General features: G+C 43.7%; 1 protein-coding gene across 4 annotated transcripts; it reads left to right on the plus strand.

The window, feature by feature from the left end:
- The first annotated feature begins 597 nt into the window (after positions 1-597).
- On the plus strand, positions 598-13,609 carry sts (steroid sulfatase (microsomal), isozyme S). 4 transcript variants are annotated; one of them, XM_021608818.3, is made up of 11 exons: positions 598-661; positions 4,230-4,398; positions 4,666-4,787; positions 5,221-5,343; positions 5,871-6,037; positions 8,288-8,535; positions 8,829-8,965; positions 10,468-10,605; positions 10,989-11,148; positions 11,569-11,690; positions 11,853-13,609. In XM_021608818.3, the coding sequence occupies exons 2-11, from the start codon at positions 4,244-4,246 to the stop codon at positions 12,272-12,274; spliced, it is 1,794 nt and encodes a 597-aa protein (XP_021464493.3). In that variant the 5' UTR covers positions 598-661; positions 4,230-4,243; the 3' UTR covers positions 12,275-13,609. The 4 variants fall into 4 exon arrangements, 2 of the variants coding, with proteins under 2 accessions (XP_021464493.3, XP_021464494.3); XR_016497132.1 differs by having other exon boundaries at positions 602-661; positions 8,829-8,961; XM_021608819.3 differs by lacking the exon at positions 598-661 and having other exon boundaries at positions 3,753-4,398.
- Positions 13,610-14,196: the final 587 nt, after the last annotated feature.

The following is a 14,196-nucleotide window of genomic DNA, read 5'->3' on the forward strand; positions in this document are numbered from 1 at the left end:
TCCAACCACAGATGATGATAACATAATTTGGTTCTACAGAACATCTAGGGCATTTCTATTCTATGCCTCCTATTTATGTATGAAACAGTCATGTCCTATTCTGCTAGAGGGGTATAGAGGGGCATCAAGAACATACACCGGGAACGTTGTCTTCAAGGCAGGGACAACAGCATTGGTCGGAAACTGAAAAGTGAATATTGTGAATGTAGGCCTACTCATAGAGCCAAGATGGAACCACTGGTTGCAGTGTTCTACTGTAGACCTATGCCAGAGTAAATTACATTTACTAAAACATGAATTGTAAAGGTGTAATCTGTAATAAACCAGCGTGTGAAGAATATTGTCTCACTTTATTAATATGATCCACTAGCGTGGACTTCCTGACCTTATGTTCCTGACGCAAGGGGTATCTAAACATGTTAAATAAATATTGGCAGGGATTAAGGCTGCACATTGGATTGTAGGATTGCACCATAGAGGGTTGAAGTCTACAGTATTTTAGTCTTGATTGCACTACATTTAGGCAGCTCACAGGTCACCTAAAATATTTGGATTAACCATAATCCAATGAGACTGCTTCATTCCTAGTCACATGACAGTTGACAAAAAAACGTACTTCCTGTTTCTAGTAAAACATTTCGAGACATGTATATCCACGAAGGTATGATTTGAACGACTTGCCAACAACAAAGTGATCTGTCTTAATTCAACAGATATCTTTATGTTGGTATTTTGGGAAATTGTTGAACGCGTATTGCTATAATAGGAGCGTTCCTATTGAACTTGCAGGATAGTTGTAGTAGGCAGTAGCCACTGTCAAAACCTTGTTTTATGAGTTGGACTGGCCTATGCTTTCTGTTACTGGTTGGTAGCCAGCTAACACTCAGGAAGCAGCATTTGACTTTTGAACAAACACATGAATGCTTAGCCAATAACCACTTTACTTATTATGCTCAGCATTTGCCCCTCTGGCTTTCTCGCTCTCTCTATTTATAGTCTAGTTTGGCGATATAGTATTGATCGCTACGTAAGAGTATATGGAGACAGCAGGCATGTACTGTCTGCATGCATATTTGGCTTTGTAGCTTAGACACATCATGTTATTGGTTTCTGAGCAAGATGGTGAGGGATTTCAGACATCGTGAAGAAACAGAGCATGATTCAGTAAACAGGCATGCTATTATATCATCCTTTATTGATTAAGGCACAGAAGGGCATAGCCTTTACTAGGGATCATCAACTAGATTCAGCCGCGGGACGATTTTCTTTCTTGAGTTGATGGTCAGGTTGCCAGAACATGATTAAAAATCATTTGTATACTGCAGATTGATAGCAAGAAGCCCAAACGCATATATTTGTCTAAAACATAATACTTTCAAACCTTGCTTACAATTGTATACGATTAGATACATAACTCTATTATGGGTGGGAATACTTCGGAGCAGATTTCCAAAATTAAAATGTATTTTTTAGTCTTATGTCCAAATAAATTCACCCGCAGGCCGCCAGTTGGGGAACCATGGCCTAAACTGTAGCTATCTATAGTTTCTAGGGCTCTAAAATGGCTATTAGCCCTGTTCAAAAGTAGTACACTATATAGGTGTAAATGGTGCCATTTGGGACGTCACATTAGTAACATTTGCTCTAGCTTTCTTCAAATCAAAGTTTATTGGTCCCGTACACAGATTAGCGGGTGCAGCGAAATTCTTATGTTACTACCTCTTAAAAATGCAGTAAAATGTCAAACAATTAAAATGTAAGGAGAGAAAAAAGACAACGGCGGGGCAAATCTGATTAGCAAGCCAAATAGCCCTGTAGCAGTAATCAAATACAATCTATACCTATATACACAGGATTCACACAAGATCAACTAAGAATTATATGTACAGCAGTATACAGTGCATTCGGAAAGTATTCAGACCCCTTGACTTTTCCCACATTGTGTTATGTTACAGCCGTCTTCTAAAATGGATTGAAATGAATTATTTTCCTCATCAATCTACACACAATACCCCATGATGACAATGCGAAAACATAAAAATAAAAACAGAAATACCTTACTTCCATAAGTATTCAGATCCTTTGCTATGAGACTCGACATTGGTGCATCCTGTTTCCATTGATCTTCCTTGAGATGTTTCTACAACTTGATTGGAATCCACCTTTGGAAAATGTAATTGATTGGACAAGATTTGGAAAGGCACACACCTGTAATGTCCCAGAGTTGACATTGCATGTCAGAGCAAAAATCAAGCCATGAGGTCAAAGGAGTTGTCCATAGAGCTCTGAGACAGGATTGTGTCAAGGCACAATTCTGGGGAAGGGTACCAAAACATTTCTGCAGCATTGAAGGTCTCCAAGAATACAGTGGCCTCCATAATTTTTAAATGGAAGAAGTTTGGAACCACCAAGACTCTTCCTAGAGCTGCAGCCCGGCCAAACTGAGCAATCGGGGGAGAAGGGCCTTGGTCAGGGAGGTGACCAAGAACTCGATGGTCACTTTGACAGAGCTCGAGAGTTCCTCTATGGAGATGGGAGACTCTTCCAGAAGGACAACCATTTCTGCAGCACTCCACCAATCAGGCCTTTACTGTAGAGTGGACAGATGGAAGCCACTCCTCAGTAAAAGGCACATGACAGCCCGCTTGGAGTTTGCCAAAGGGCACCTAAAGACTCTCAGACCATGAGAAACAAAGTTCTCTGGTCTGATGAAACTAAGATTGAACTCTTTAGCCTGAATGCCAAGTGTCACATCTGGAGGAAACCTGGCACCATTCCTACGGTGAAGCATGGTGGTGGCAGCATCATGCTGTGGGGATGTTTTTCAGTGGCAGGGACTGCGACTAGTCAGGATCGAGGGAAAGATGAGTGGAGCAAAGTACAGAGAAATCCTTGATGAAAACCTGCTTTCAGGACCTCAGACTGGGGTGAAGGTTCACCTTCCAACAGGACAGCGACCCTAAGCACATAGCCTAGACAATGCAGGAGTGGCTTCGGAACAAGTCTCTGAATGTCCTTGAGTGGCCTGGCCAGAGCCCGGATTTGAACCCGATCGAACATCTCTGGAGAGACCTGGAAATAGCTATAGAGTGACACTCCCGATCCAACTTGACAGAGGTTGAGAGGATCTGCATAGAAGAATGGGCATAAATACAGGCATGCCAAGCTTGTAGTGTCATACCCAAGAAGACTCGAGGCTGTAATCGCTGGCAAAGTTGTTTCAACAAAGTACTGAGTAAAGGGTCTGAATACTTATGTAAATTTGAAATAATAATACTTTTTTAATACATTTGCAAAAATGTCTAAAAACCTTTTTTTGCTTTGGGTAGGGTATTGTGTGTAGATTGATGAGAATTAAAAATATATATATATTTTAGAATAAGGCTGTAACCTAACAAAATGTGGAAAAAGTCAAGGGGTCTGAATACTTTCTGAAGGCACTGTGTGTATATATATATATATATATGAGTAAGCTATGTCAAGAATCCACTGTATAAATACATACAGTGTGGCAAAAAAGTATTTAGTCAACTTGCACAATTGGTGGCTGACTAAATACTTTTTTGCCCCACTGTATGCCCTGTGTATAAACAGTAACTGAAAAACAATGTACAGTAGGATAAATAAATATTATGATGTGCTACATCGGGGATAAAGTATTTAAAATAGACAGTGTGAAATGAGAGGTGACCAGTGGTTCAATGTGTGTGAGTGCGTGTATGTGCATTTGTTTGTGAGTATGAGGTGTGTGTTTGTGTATCAACAGTCTGATGGCCTGGTAAATAGAAGCAGTTTCAATCTCTCTGTCTTAGCTTTGATGCACCTGTACTGTCTCTGTCTGTCGGACGGTAGCCGAGTGAACAGGTGGCTGAGGTCCTTAATGATCTTCTTGGCCTTTACCTTGACTTCGGGTGCCGTCGATGTCCTGGAGGGCAGGCAGCGTGACCCCGGTAATGCGTTAGACTGCCCACACTTCCCTCTGGAGAGCCATGATGCAGTTGAGGGCAGAGCAGTTGCTCTACCAGGCGGTGATGCAGCCCAACAGAATCCTCTCAATGGTGCATCTGTAGAAGTTTTTGAGAGTCTTAGGGGCCATGCTGAATTTCTTCATCCACCACAATGTCGGTGTGCCGAGACCATTTCAGGTCCTCAGTGATGTGCACGCCGAGGAACTTGAAGTGCTTGACCCTATCCAATCTCTCGTATTGCCTCTGTCTTTGCTTCTCCAGTGTTCATTTGAAAAATGAAGTCCCCATGGATCCCATGCTGTCTAGGTTTACTGTTGTTGTTTGATGTGTGCTATGCCTTGAATGGTGACAAAAGGCCGAATTTTGTCCTGATGATGGTCGATGACTTGGGGATTGGAGACTTGGGCTGCTATGGGAACACAACCTTGCGGTAAGTCACAGTGATATAAACTGCAACAGGCTTTTTTTTTCATGTTCTTTCCCATGTTTCTAAGCATGGCTTTCCTGCATTACATAGACTTCTCACTTGTAGCTGTGATTCCAAACAAAAATGTACATCCTCGGAAGACAACGTTCTGTTATATTCCTTTTATTCTGACTTCTAATTCTTGCTGTGCCTCTGTGCTCACCTTTTAAAACCTCCTTCCAGATGATGAGCCCAGCTGGGTGGTAATGTGCTGTGTCGTTGTGTCTGCAGGACCCCCAACATCGACATGCTGGCTCAGGAGGGGGTGAGGCTGACGCAGCACATCGCTGCGGCCCCCCTCTGTACGCCCAGCAGGGCAGCCTTCCTGACGGGCCGATACCCGATACGATCCGGTGAGGCGAGTCATAAACAACAAATCAAATGTTATAAGTCACATGCGCCGAACGGGCGTAGACTTTACTGTGAAATAGTCAAAATAGTAACACAATAGCAATAAAATATACTACAACAACAACAGCAAGAGCTCAACGTGTAGCCTATCCTCCTGGGGTTTGACACAAAGCTTTGCCTAGTACTATAATCTGATCACTTAACAGATCACTAGCTTGTATTGATAGGCCTTACTAGTATTATGTGGTGTTAGGGATGCATTAGTTAGGCTATGTGGAGAGAGCAGTTCATAGGACAGGATAACTAGCACGTTGACCACAATGCAGCAGGTTGAATAGTACATCATCATTCCACTGTATAATTGCATACTTTGTTACTCTCCCCACTTGTGATTTGATATCCGTTTTTGATCCTATTTTTTTTTGTCTTGAACAGGTATGGCCGGCCTTGGACGGTTAGGGGTTTATATCATCTCTGCTGCATCTGGCGGTCTTCCCAGTGAAGAAGTCACCTTTGCCAAGATGGCCAAACAACAGGGCTACGAGACTGCTCTCATAGGTGAGCCAAAGTCCTCTCCTTTGTTACTGTGTAAAGCGTCTTTAGGTCCATGAAAAACTCTACATATAACCCATTTATTATCGTCATGAGTAGGTATCAATACTTCTCACTTTGGGAATAGGGAACACGCAGAAGCAGTGACAGTTCATTTGATTGGTTGCAGCAATGTGTCTGTTTTGTTTGAATGTCTTTAAAATTCTGACTGTATAGCTATGATTGATTTGATTTGAGCAGTATAATAGCTTTCATACTCGTATTGGCTTCTCAATGGTTGCCCAGACAACAGCCTACAGCACATTTACATGTGAGTTGACATTCAAGGTCTTGTTCTTTGATGTGCAATATGCCTCACAGGCTTTTCAGTAACCCAAGTTGACATATTATTAAATGTAATAATTGGCTTTATCGAGCTTTTTTCTCCACTGTTGAAAACACTTTGTGTTGCCTTTCAAGGTCGTTGTTCTTTGAAGATGCCTTAAGTTGCCAGTCTATATGGTCCGTCACCTGGCCGCTTCTTTCCACTGTAGGAAAATGGCACCTTGGTCTTCACTGTGAGAGGAACGACGACTTCTGTCACCACCCCAGTGCTCACGGCTTCGACCACTTCTACGGTATAACCCTGACCAACCTACGTGACTGTCAGCCCGGCCACGGCTCCATCTTTACCAATGTCCAAGCACACATACCATTCAAGGTGATGTACAGTGTACAATACATGTTTATGACGTACACTATTTTGGTTTAACCTTTTTAAATTAAAATCAAAAATATATGTTCTGCTGACAATAATGACAATTCATGTTTGTCTTTAATGCAGGGTTTAATCTAAACCGCATGTACAGTGGGGCAAAAAAGTATTTAGTCAGCCACCAATTGTGCAAGTTCTCCCACTTAAAAAGATGAGAGAGGCCTGTAATTTTCATCATAGGTACACTTCAACTATGACAGACAAAATGAGAAAAAAAATCAGAAAATCACATTGTAGGATTTTTAATGAATTTATTTGCAAATTATGGTGGAAAACAAGTATTTGGTCAATAACAAAAGTTTATCTCAATACTTTGTTATATACCCTTTGTTGGCAATGACAGAGGTCAAACGTTTTCTGTAAGTCTTCACAAGGTTTTCACACACTGTTGCTGGTATTTTGGCCCATTCCTCCATGCAGATCTCCTCTAGAGCAGTGATGTTTTGGGGCTGTTGCTGGGCAACACAGACTTTCAACTCCCTCCAAAGATTCTCTATGGGGTTGAGATCTGGAGACTGGCTAGGCCACTCCAGGACCTTGAAATGCTTCTTACGAAGCCACTCCTTCTGGAGACTGGCTAGGCCACTCCAGGACCTTGAAATGCTTCTTACGAAGCCACTCCTTCGTTGCCCGGGTGGGATCATTGTCATGCTGAAAGACCCAGCCACGTTTCATCTTCAATGCCCTTGCTGATGGAAGGAGGTTTTCACTCAAAATCTCACGATACATGGCCCCATTCATTCTTTCCTTTACACGGATCAGTCGTCCTGGTCCCTTTGCAGAAAAACAGCCCCAAAGCATGATGTTTCCACCCCCATGCTTCACAGTAGGTATGGTGTTCTTTGGATGCAACTCAGCATTCTTTGTCCTCCAAACACGACGAGTTGAGTTTTTACCAAAAAGTTATATTTTGGTTTCATCTGACCATATGACATTCTCCTAATCTTCTTCTGGATCATCCAAATGCTCTCTAGCAAACTTCAGACGGGCCTGGATATGTACTGGCTTAAGCAGGGGGACACGTCTGGCATTGCAGGATTTGAGTCCCTGGCGGCGTAGTGTGTTACTGATGGTAGGCTTTGTGACTTTGGTCCCAGCTCTCTGCAGGTCATTCACTAGGTCCCCCCGTGTGGTTCTGGGATTTTTGCTCACCGTTCTTGTGATCATTTTGACCCCACGGGGTGAGATCTTGCGTGGAGCCCCAGATCGAGGGAGATTATCAGTGGTCTTGTATGTCTTCCATTTCCTAATAATTGCTCCCACAGTTGATTTCTTCAAACCAAGCTGCTTACCTATTGCAGATTCAGTCTTCCCAGCCTGGTGCAGGTCTACAATTTTGTCTCTGGTGTCCTTTGACAGCTCTTTGGTCTTGGCCATAGTGGAGTTTGGAGTGTGACTGTTTGAGGTTGTGGACAGGTGTCTTTTATTCTGATAACAAGTTCAAAGAGGTGCCAATAATACAGGTAACGAGTGGAGGACAGAGGAGCCTCTTAAAGAAGAAGTTACAGGTCTGTGAGAGCCAGAAATCTTGCATGTTTGTAGGTGACCAAATACTTATTTTCCACCATAATTTGCAAATAAATTCATAAAAAATCCTACAATGTGATTTTCTGGATTTTTTTTCCTAATTTTGTCTGTCATAGTTGAAGTGTACCTATGATGAAAATTACAGCTTCTCTCATCTTTTTAAGTGGGAGAACTTGCACAATTGGTGGCTGACTAAATACTTTTTTGCCCCACTGTATAGAGAATCGTTCTGCTACATCTGAATTCCTTGCCGCTTGGGGTTTTAAGCTGGATTTCTGTAATAGCACTTTGTGACATCTGCTGATGTAAAAAGGGCTTTCTAAATGCATTAGATTTGTCTACAGTTTACTCTCCAATAGTCAGCACCTCTACAGCCATTTTGGGATGTGCTTCAGCTAATGCTTTTGACTACAGTGTTGCGTTGAACATTTGAACCTTTATTTATGTATCCTGGTGTAGCATGCGTTCCCGGATCTGTTTCTGCTCTTGCCAACTACATTGCTGTCACTGTCAAGCCAAACACAGTGATAAGGAGTTGGCATGATGGCATAAACGGACTGGTAATCAGACTAGTTTTAATTTGTTGTATGTAATTTGTTTGGCCTTTTAGCTATAAAGGTGTCCCTCAGGGATATAGGATAGTAAAGATTCTCAACTCTACCCTACAAGACCCTGGGAGTGGGTGTGGCTACCGTGACCCTCCTGCATGCGAGGGGTGTGGTCACCGTGCGGAGGAAGTTGGTGCTAAGCGCGGTGGCGTTGGTGGGCGCGGCGGCGGCCATCTTTGGCACATTCGTCGCCACGTTCCCCTACTTCAACTGCTTTCTGATGAGGAACCGGGAAGTGGTGGAGCAGCCGTATGTCTCGGAGAACCTGACCCAGAGAATGACAGATGAAGCAGTGGACTTTTTAGAAAGGTGTGTGTTGAGTTTTTAAAATGTATATTTCCCCTACTACGTGATAGACTGAGACGGAATAGAAGCCAAATCAAGTGTTTGTGTGTGCGTGAGTGTGTTTGATTATTGATGTTTGTTTGTGTCTTGCATGTGGGAAGAAACTCTGAAGGGCATGTAAGGAAAGTGTGTGTAAAGGGTTGGTGACCTAGGTGACTGTGTCTGTAAAATGAAAGCATACTGTACACAGTAGTTTGCATTGTTGTCGTACAATTATTTTCTTCCATTTACACTGTGTGTGTTGACTATTTTGACAGGAACTCTGCACTACCCTTCCTGTTGTTCTTCTCCTTCATCCAAGTGCACACAGCCATGTTTGCATCGCCAGCCTTCCAGGGGACCAGTCAGCACGGTATCTATGGAGACGCTGTCCACGAAGTAGACTGGAGTGTAGGTAAGACTTTATATTGCTGTATGGCCATCTTTTTTTAATGTCCAATAAGGTTGGAAGATTTAAAATGTCCACACTAATTATATTTGAAAGGTTGGAAGATTTGATGACTTTTACCTAAACTTAGCAAAAAAAAGTCACTGTCAACTGTGTTTATTTGCAGCAAACTTAACATGTGTGAATATTTGTATGACCAAAACAAGATTCAGCAACTGAGACATGAACTCAACAAGTTCCACAGACATTGAATAATGTGTCGCTGGATTTGCCAGTTCTTGCTGTGAGATGTTACCCCAGTCTTCCATCAAGGCACCTGCAAGTTCCCGGACATTTCTGAGGGGAATATGTCCTAGCCCTCACCCTCCAATCAACAGGTCCCAGACATGCTCAATGGGATTGAGATCTGGGCTCTTCGCTGGCTATGGCAGAACACTGACATTCCTGTCTTGCAGGAAATCACTCACAGAACGAGCAGTATGGCTGGTGGCATTGTCATGCTGGAGAGTCATGTCTGGATGAGCCTGCAAGATGGGTACCACATGAGTGAGGAGGATGTCTTCCCTGTAACGCACAGTGTTGAGATTGCCTGCAATGACAACAAGCTCAGTCCGATGATGCTGTGACACACCGCCCCTGACCACAATGGACCCTCAACCTCCAAATCGATCCCGCTCCAGAGTACAGGCCTCGGTGTAACGCTCATTCCTTCGATGATAAACGCGAATCCGACCATCACACCTGGTGAGACAAAACCGTGACTCGTCAGTGAAGAGCACATTTTGCCAGTCCTGTCTGCTCCAGCGATGGTGAGTTTGTGCCCATAGGTGACATTGTTACCGGTGATGTCTGGTGAGGACCTGCCTTACAACAGGCCTACAAGCCCTAAGTCCTCTATCAGCCTATTGTGTACAGTCTGAGCACTGATGGAGGGAATGTGCTTTCCTGGTGTAACTCGGTCAGTTGTTGTTTCCATCCTGTACCTGTCCTGCAGGTGTGATGTTCAGATGTACCAATCCTGTGCAGGTGTTGTCTGCTACTGCGAGAACTATGAATTGTCCGTCCTGTCTCCCTGTAGCACTGTCTTAGGCGTCTCAAGGTACGGACATTGCAATTTATTGCCCTGGCCACATCTGCAGTCCTCATGCCTCCTCGCAGCATGCCTAAGGCATGTTCACGCAGATGAGCAGGGACCCTGGGCATCTTTCTTTTGGTGTTTTTCAGTAGAAAGGCCTCTTTAGTGTCCTAAGTTTTCATAACTGTGACCTTAATTGCCTATCGTCTATAAGCTGTTAGTGTCTTATCGACCGTTCAACAGGTGCATGTTCATGAATTGTTTATGATTCATTGAACAAGCCTTGAAAACAGTGTTTAAACCCTTCACAATGAAGATCTGTGAAGTTATTTGGATTTTTAACGAATTATCTTTGAAAGACAGGGTCCTGAAAAAGGGACGTTTCTTTTTTTGCTGAGTTTATTATGTCATGTTTCATAACATCTGTTCTTAGGTCAGCTCATGCAGACTCTGGACCGGTTGAACCTGAGGGAGAACACACTGGTGTACCTGACCTCAGACCAGGGTGCACACCTTGAGGAGATCTCAGTCCGGGGTGAGGTGCACAGAGGCTGGAACGGGATATACAAAGGTACGGTCTGATACAGCTTCAGAAGAACAGGTCAACAGAGACCGAACAGCCAGATGTCGAATTTTCGGTTAAAACAGATTTTTTTTGTTAATAGGTTACATTTTTTTTTAATAGGAGAAAAAATACTCAACCTAGAAGTGCATGTGCAGAGAGGCTTTAGCTTGCATCTGCAGTGGTTTAGTAGGGTATATTAATAGGGATGTCAGAGCCAGTCAATGTATAGAATAATAGATCACTAGATAAATAGCTCAGATTATCTAAATGTCCTAAGAGACGAGATGTTTCCATGAAAGGTTCTGGCAAGCCTTATATTTCGGGTCGAGTGATAAAGGACTCCCCATATTCTCAGTCCTCACAAAGTGCTTCGATCTGTCTCTGAGCAGCCGGGAAATCCACCAATTGGGAGGGGGGGATCCGAGTTCCAGGACTGCTCCGTTGGACTGGGATGTTACCTGCAGGGAAAGACATTGTTGAACCCACCAGCAACATGGACATCTTCCCTACTGTGGTGAAGCTAGCCGGAGGGACGGCACTGGGGGACAGGTGAGTGCTGTGAAATTGCTGAGGTCTGAGGGGTTTTGTTTGTTCATTGACTTCTATTGCTATGGGTAAGCCCAAAGCACTTGGTAGGTTTTCTAGCCTGTCAGTCCTCGCCTGTCAGTCAAAACTACAGCGTTTGGAATCTAGGTCACCATAGAAAGGATATGCACTCTGTGCTCTGAATCACCCCCTAGCTAGAGACATTATATTCACAATAGGTGTCACAAGGGACCTGCTAGAAAAAAATCTCAGCTAATGAAAAAGCTCTCAAAACGGATCAGGCTGATCTAAACCTTTGATCAAAGGTTTTCATGGGCCTTTGAGGTCTCGCTGCCTACGCAAAGGATCATTCCTACAGTGTGCTCCATTTCTGTGTCTCAGAGATAATCTATTGTGTTGTTTGTGTGTGTCTTCTCTTCCTAGAGTGATAGACGGTCATGACCTCATGCCCCTGCTGCAGGGGAAAGTTGAGAGATCAAAGCACGAGTTTCTCTTCCATTACTGTAACGCCTACCTCAACGCTGTCAGGTGGCAGCCTCCCAACAGTAAGTCCACATTTCCAATGTAATAGTTTTAAGAATGCAATTGAATTAGCAGTAGCAGTGCTGCTAATTATGATTTGAGTAATAATTCCAATGGTTTTTGTAAGCAAGTTAACTTGAAATGTAAACTACTATGGTGGTTGTAATTCATTGTAAATCTTTAAGGTTATACAATATGGAAGTTGTTCTTTTTCACTCCGGACTTCTACCCCGAGAACGGGACAGCCTGCATGCATACCCATGCCTGTTTCTGCACCACATCCTACGTGACCTATCACGACCCCCCTTTGCTCTTTGACCTCTCCCGCGACCCCTCGGAGACCACACCCCTGACCCCAGACACGGAACCTGCTTTCCACTCGGTCCTGGAGAAGATCCTGGCCGCGGTGGCTCTCCATAAGGAGTCCATCACCCCCGTTCAGGACCAGCTCGCCCCGGGACACGTCCTATGGAAGCCCTGGTTGCAGCCCTGCTGCTCCTCCCTGTCCCAGCTCTGCAGGTGTGAGAGAGATGGTGGGAGACACGGCCACCGGAGCACTGCAGCGGCAGAGGCAGACTCTCCACAGGACCAGCACATCATTGCTTAACACTGAGGGGAGGGTAACGTAGGAACCCAGAACCAATCTTTTAGTGGGTATGTAAACAATCTGTGACAAGAGACAACCGGCAGGGAAATGACCCCCATTTAAATGTTTGATTTAACCAGGTAGGCCATTTGAGAACAAGTTCTCATTTACAACTGCGACCTGGCATTTTAACTGGGCTTGTGGGTAGAAGTGACTTGGATCTACTTTACGTGTGTATGTGACTTCACTGGGTGATCTGTAATAACAGACATTTTAGTATTTGGCCTCTCAGGAACACATCCCGTAAAATATCCAGTAAATTGCATTGCCTACGCTTGCTCCCTGAGGGGTTTATGCAGATGCTGCTATTTGGACTAAAATGTATTTTAAAGCACTTTTTGACAAATGTATTTGTAAAAAAAGAAAAGCGCAATATGAATCAAATGTGATTGTTGAGGCCAGTCCTCAAATATATAAAGTAACCAGTATATATAGAGGAGAAACCTAGCACGTTGTACAGGAGAGGAGAGCAACTCGATGCACTGATTAGCACAAGGTCCACCTCAAGTTGGGGAATTTCTGGTCTTATTCTCCGGGGCACTACAATAACCCTGCGTTACCCTTGCAGGGTACCGATGATCATTTAATCACTGTTCATCATTTAGACTCTACGGGGCCTCTGTAAAAGGCATCTGCACATCCAAGAAGCAATGAAACTGAGTGGACAACCGACATGAAAAGACATGGCTGTATTAGCAAATAGAGCTGTATTAAGATGTTCAGTAGAGCTGCCGTGTCTAATGCCAACAGTCAGTACAGAGTCAGCCAGAGTCCCTGAGTCACACACGGCTCATCCCCCTGTGGCCACAGCCAGCAGCAAATCTTCATCACCCAGACTAGCTTTAAGCTTAGCTCTTCATTTGATCTCAGGTTTTCAGTGACATTTAGTAAATATGTATCTTATTCTCCCTTTAACTCCTATATCCATCAGCCTATTTGTCATAAACTACCATTAGCAAATCTCTGAATATTAAGGGGTACTCCCTCTCCCCTGTTCAGTCATTTATATGATGGATGCTGAATGCTGATTTATTTTTGCGTGTTCCCACACACCCACTATGCGTTGCATTTTATACCAGGTGATATTTTTGTTACTACGTGTTAATTTGTTTCAACACATTTTTCTAATGTAAACAAATAATGATCTGATTTGTGTGGGGTACCAGCTACAACAGCACTACTGTTGCTACCAATAACTACCAGAACCAACTACAGAACTACAGCGACGATCACTAGAACTGTATTCTACTTGACTGGTATTCTGACAATGTGTATAAATCTAATTATTTTCCTCCATCCATGGCCCTGTGATCACAGTGGCTGATCATTATTTGATCCATCCACAACAGAGTTTGGCAGTGATAGAAGCCAGCTGTTTATCTCGTCTTTCACTCGGGACTGCGTCCCAAATGGCACCCTATTCCCTACATAGTGCACCACTTTTGACCAGTGGCCAGGGCTCTGGTCAAAAGTAGTGCACTATTTAGAGTGCCATTTGGGATGCATCCCCCGTGTGTTGGCTTGGCCGCTGGTCCATCACATCCAGCCCAGCCTCTCTGCTCCCGGACGCCAGAGAAGTGGAGCGCAGCACAGCGCTGCATGGACAGGCCTGCCAATGCACATGTGCACCTCAGAGATATGGCACCCTATTTATCTTAGACCTGGGCCCATACAGTTGAAGTCGGAAGTTTACATACACTTAGGTTGGAGTCATTAAAACTAGTTGACAACCACTCCACAAATTTCTTGTTAACTAAAACTATAGTTTTGGCAATTCGGTTAGGACATCTACTTTGTGCATGACATGACACAAGTCATTTTTCCAACTGTTTTTTACAGTCAGATTATTTCACTTATAATTCATTGTATCACAATTCCAGTGG

This window comes from Oncorhynchus mykiss, chromosome 7, assembly GCF_057628025.1.
Source record: "Oncorhynchus mykiss isolate SJ-2025 chromosome 7, ASM5762802v1, whole genome shotgun sequence".
NCBI classification, from domain to species: domain Eukaryota; kingdom Metazoa; phylum Chordata; class Actinopteri; order Salmoniformes; family Salmonidae; genus Oncorhynchus; species Oncorhynchus mykiss.

Bases quoted from the DNA above. Each gene is read 5' to 3' on its own strand.
- sts (XM_021608818.3), top strand. From the start codon at position 4,244: ATGAAGTCCCCATGGATCCCATGCTGTCTAGGTTTACTGTTGTTGTTT. The intron at 4,399-4,665 runs GTAAGTCACAGT...TTGTGTCTGCAG, and splicing joins TATGGGAACACAACCTTGCG to GACCCCCAACATCGACATGC. The intron at 6,038-8,287 runs GTGATGTACAGT...CTACCCTACAAG, and splicing joins AAGCACACATACCATTCAAG to ACCCTGGGAGTGGGTGTGGC.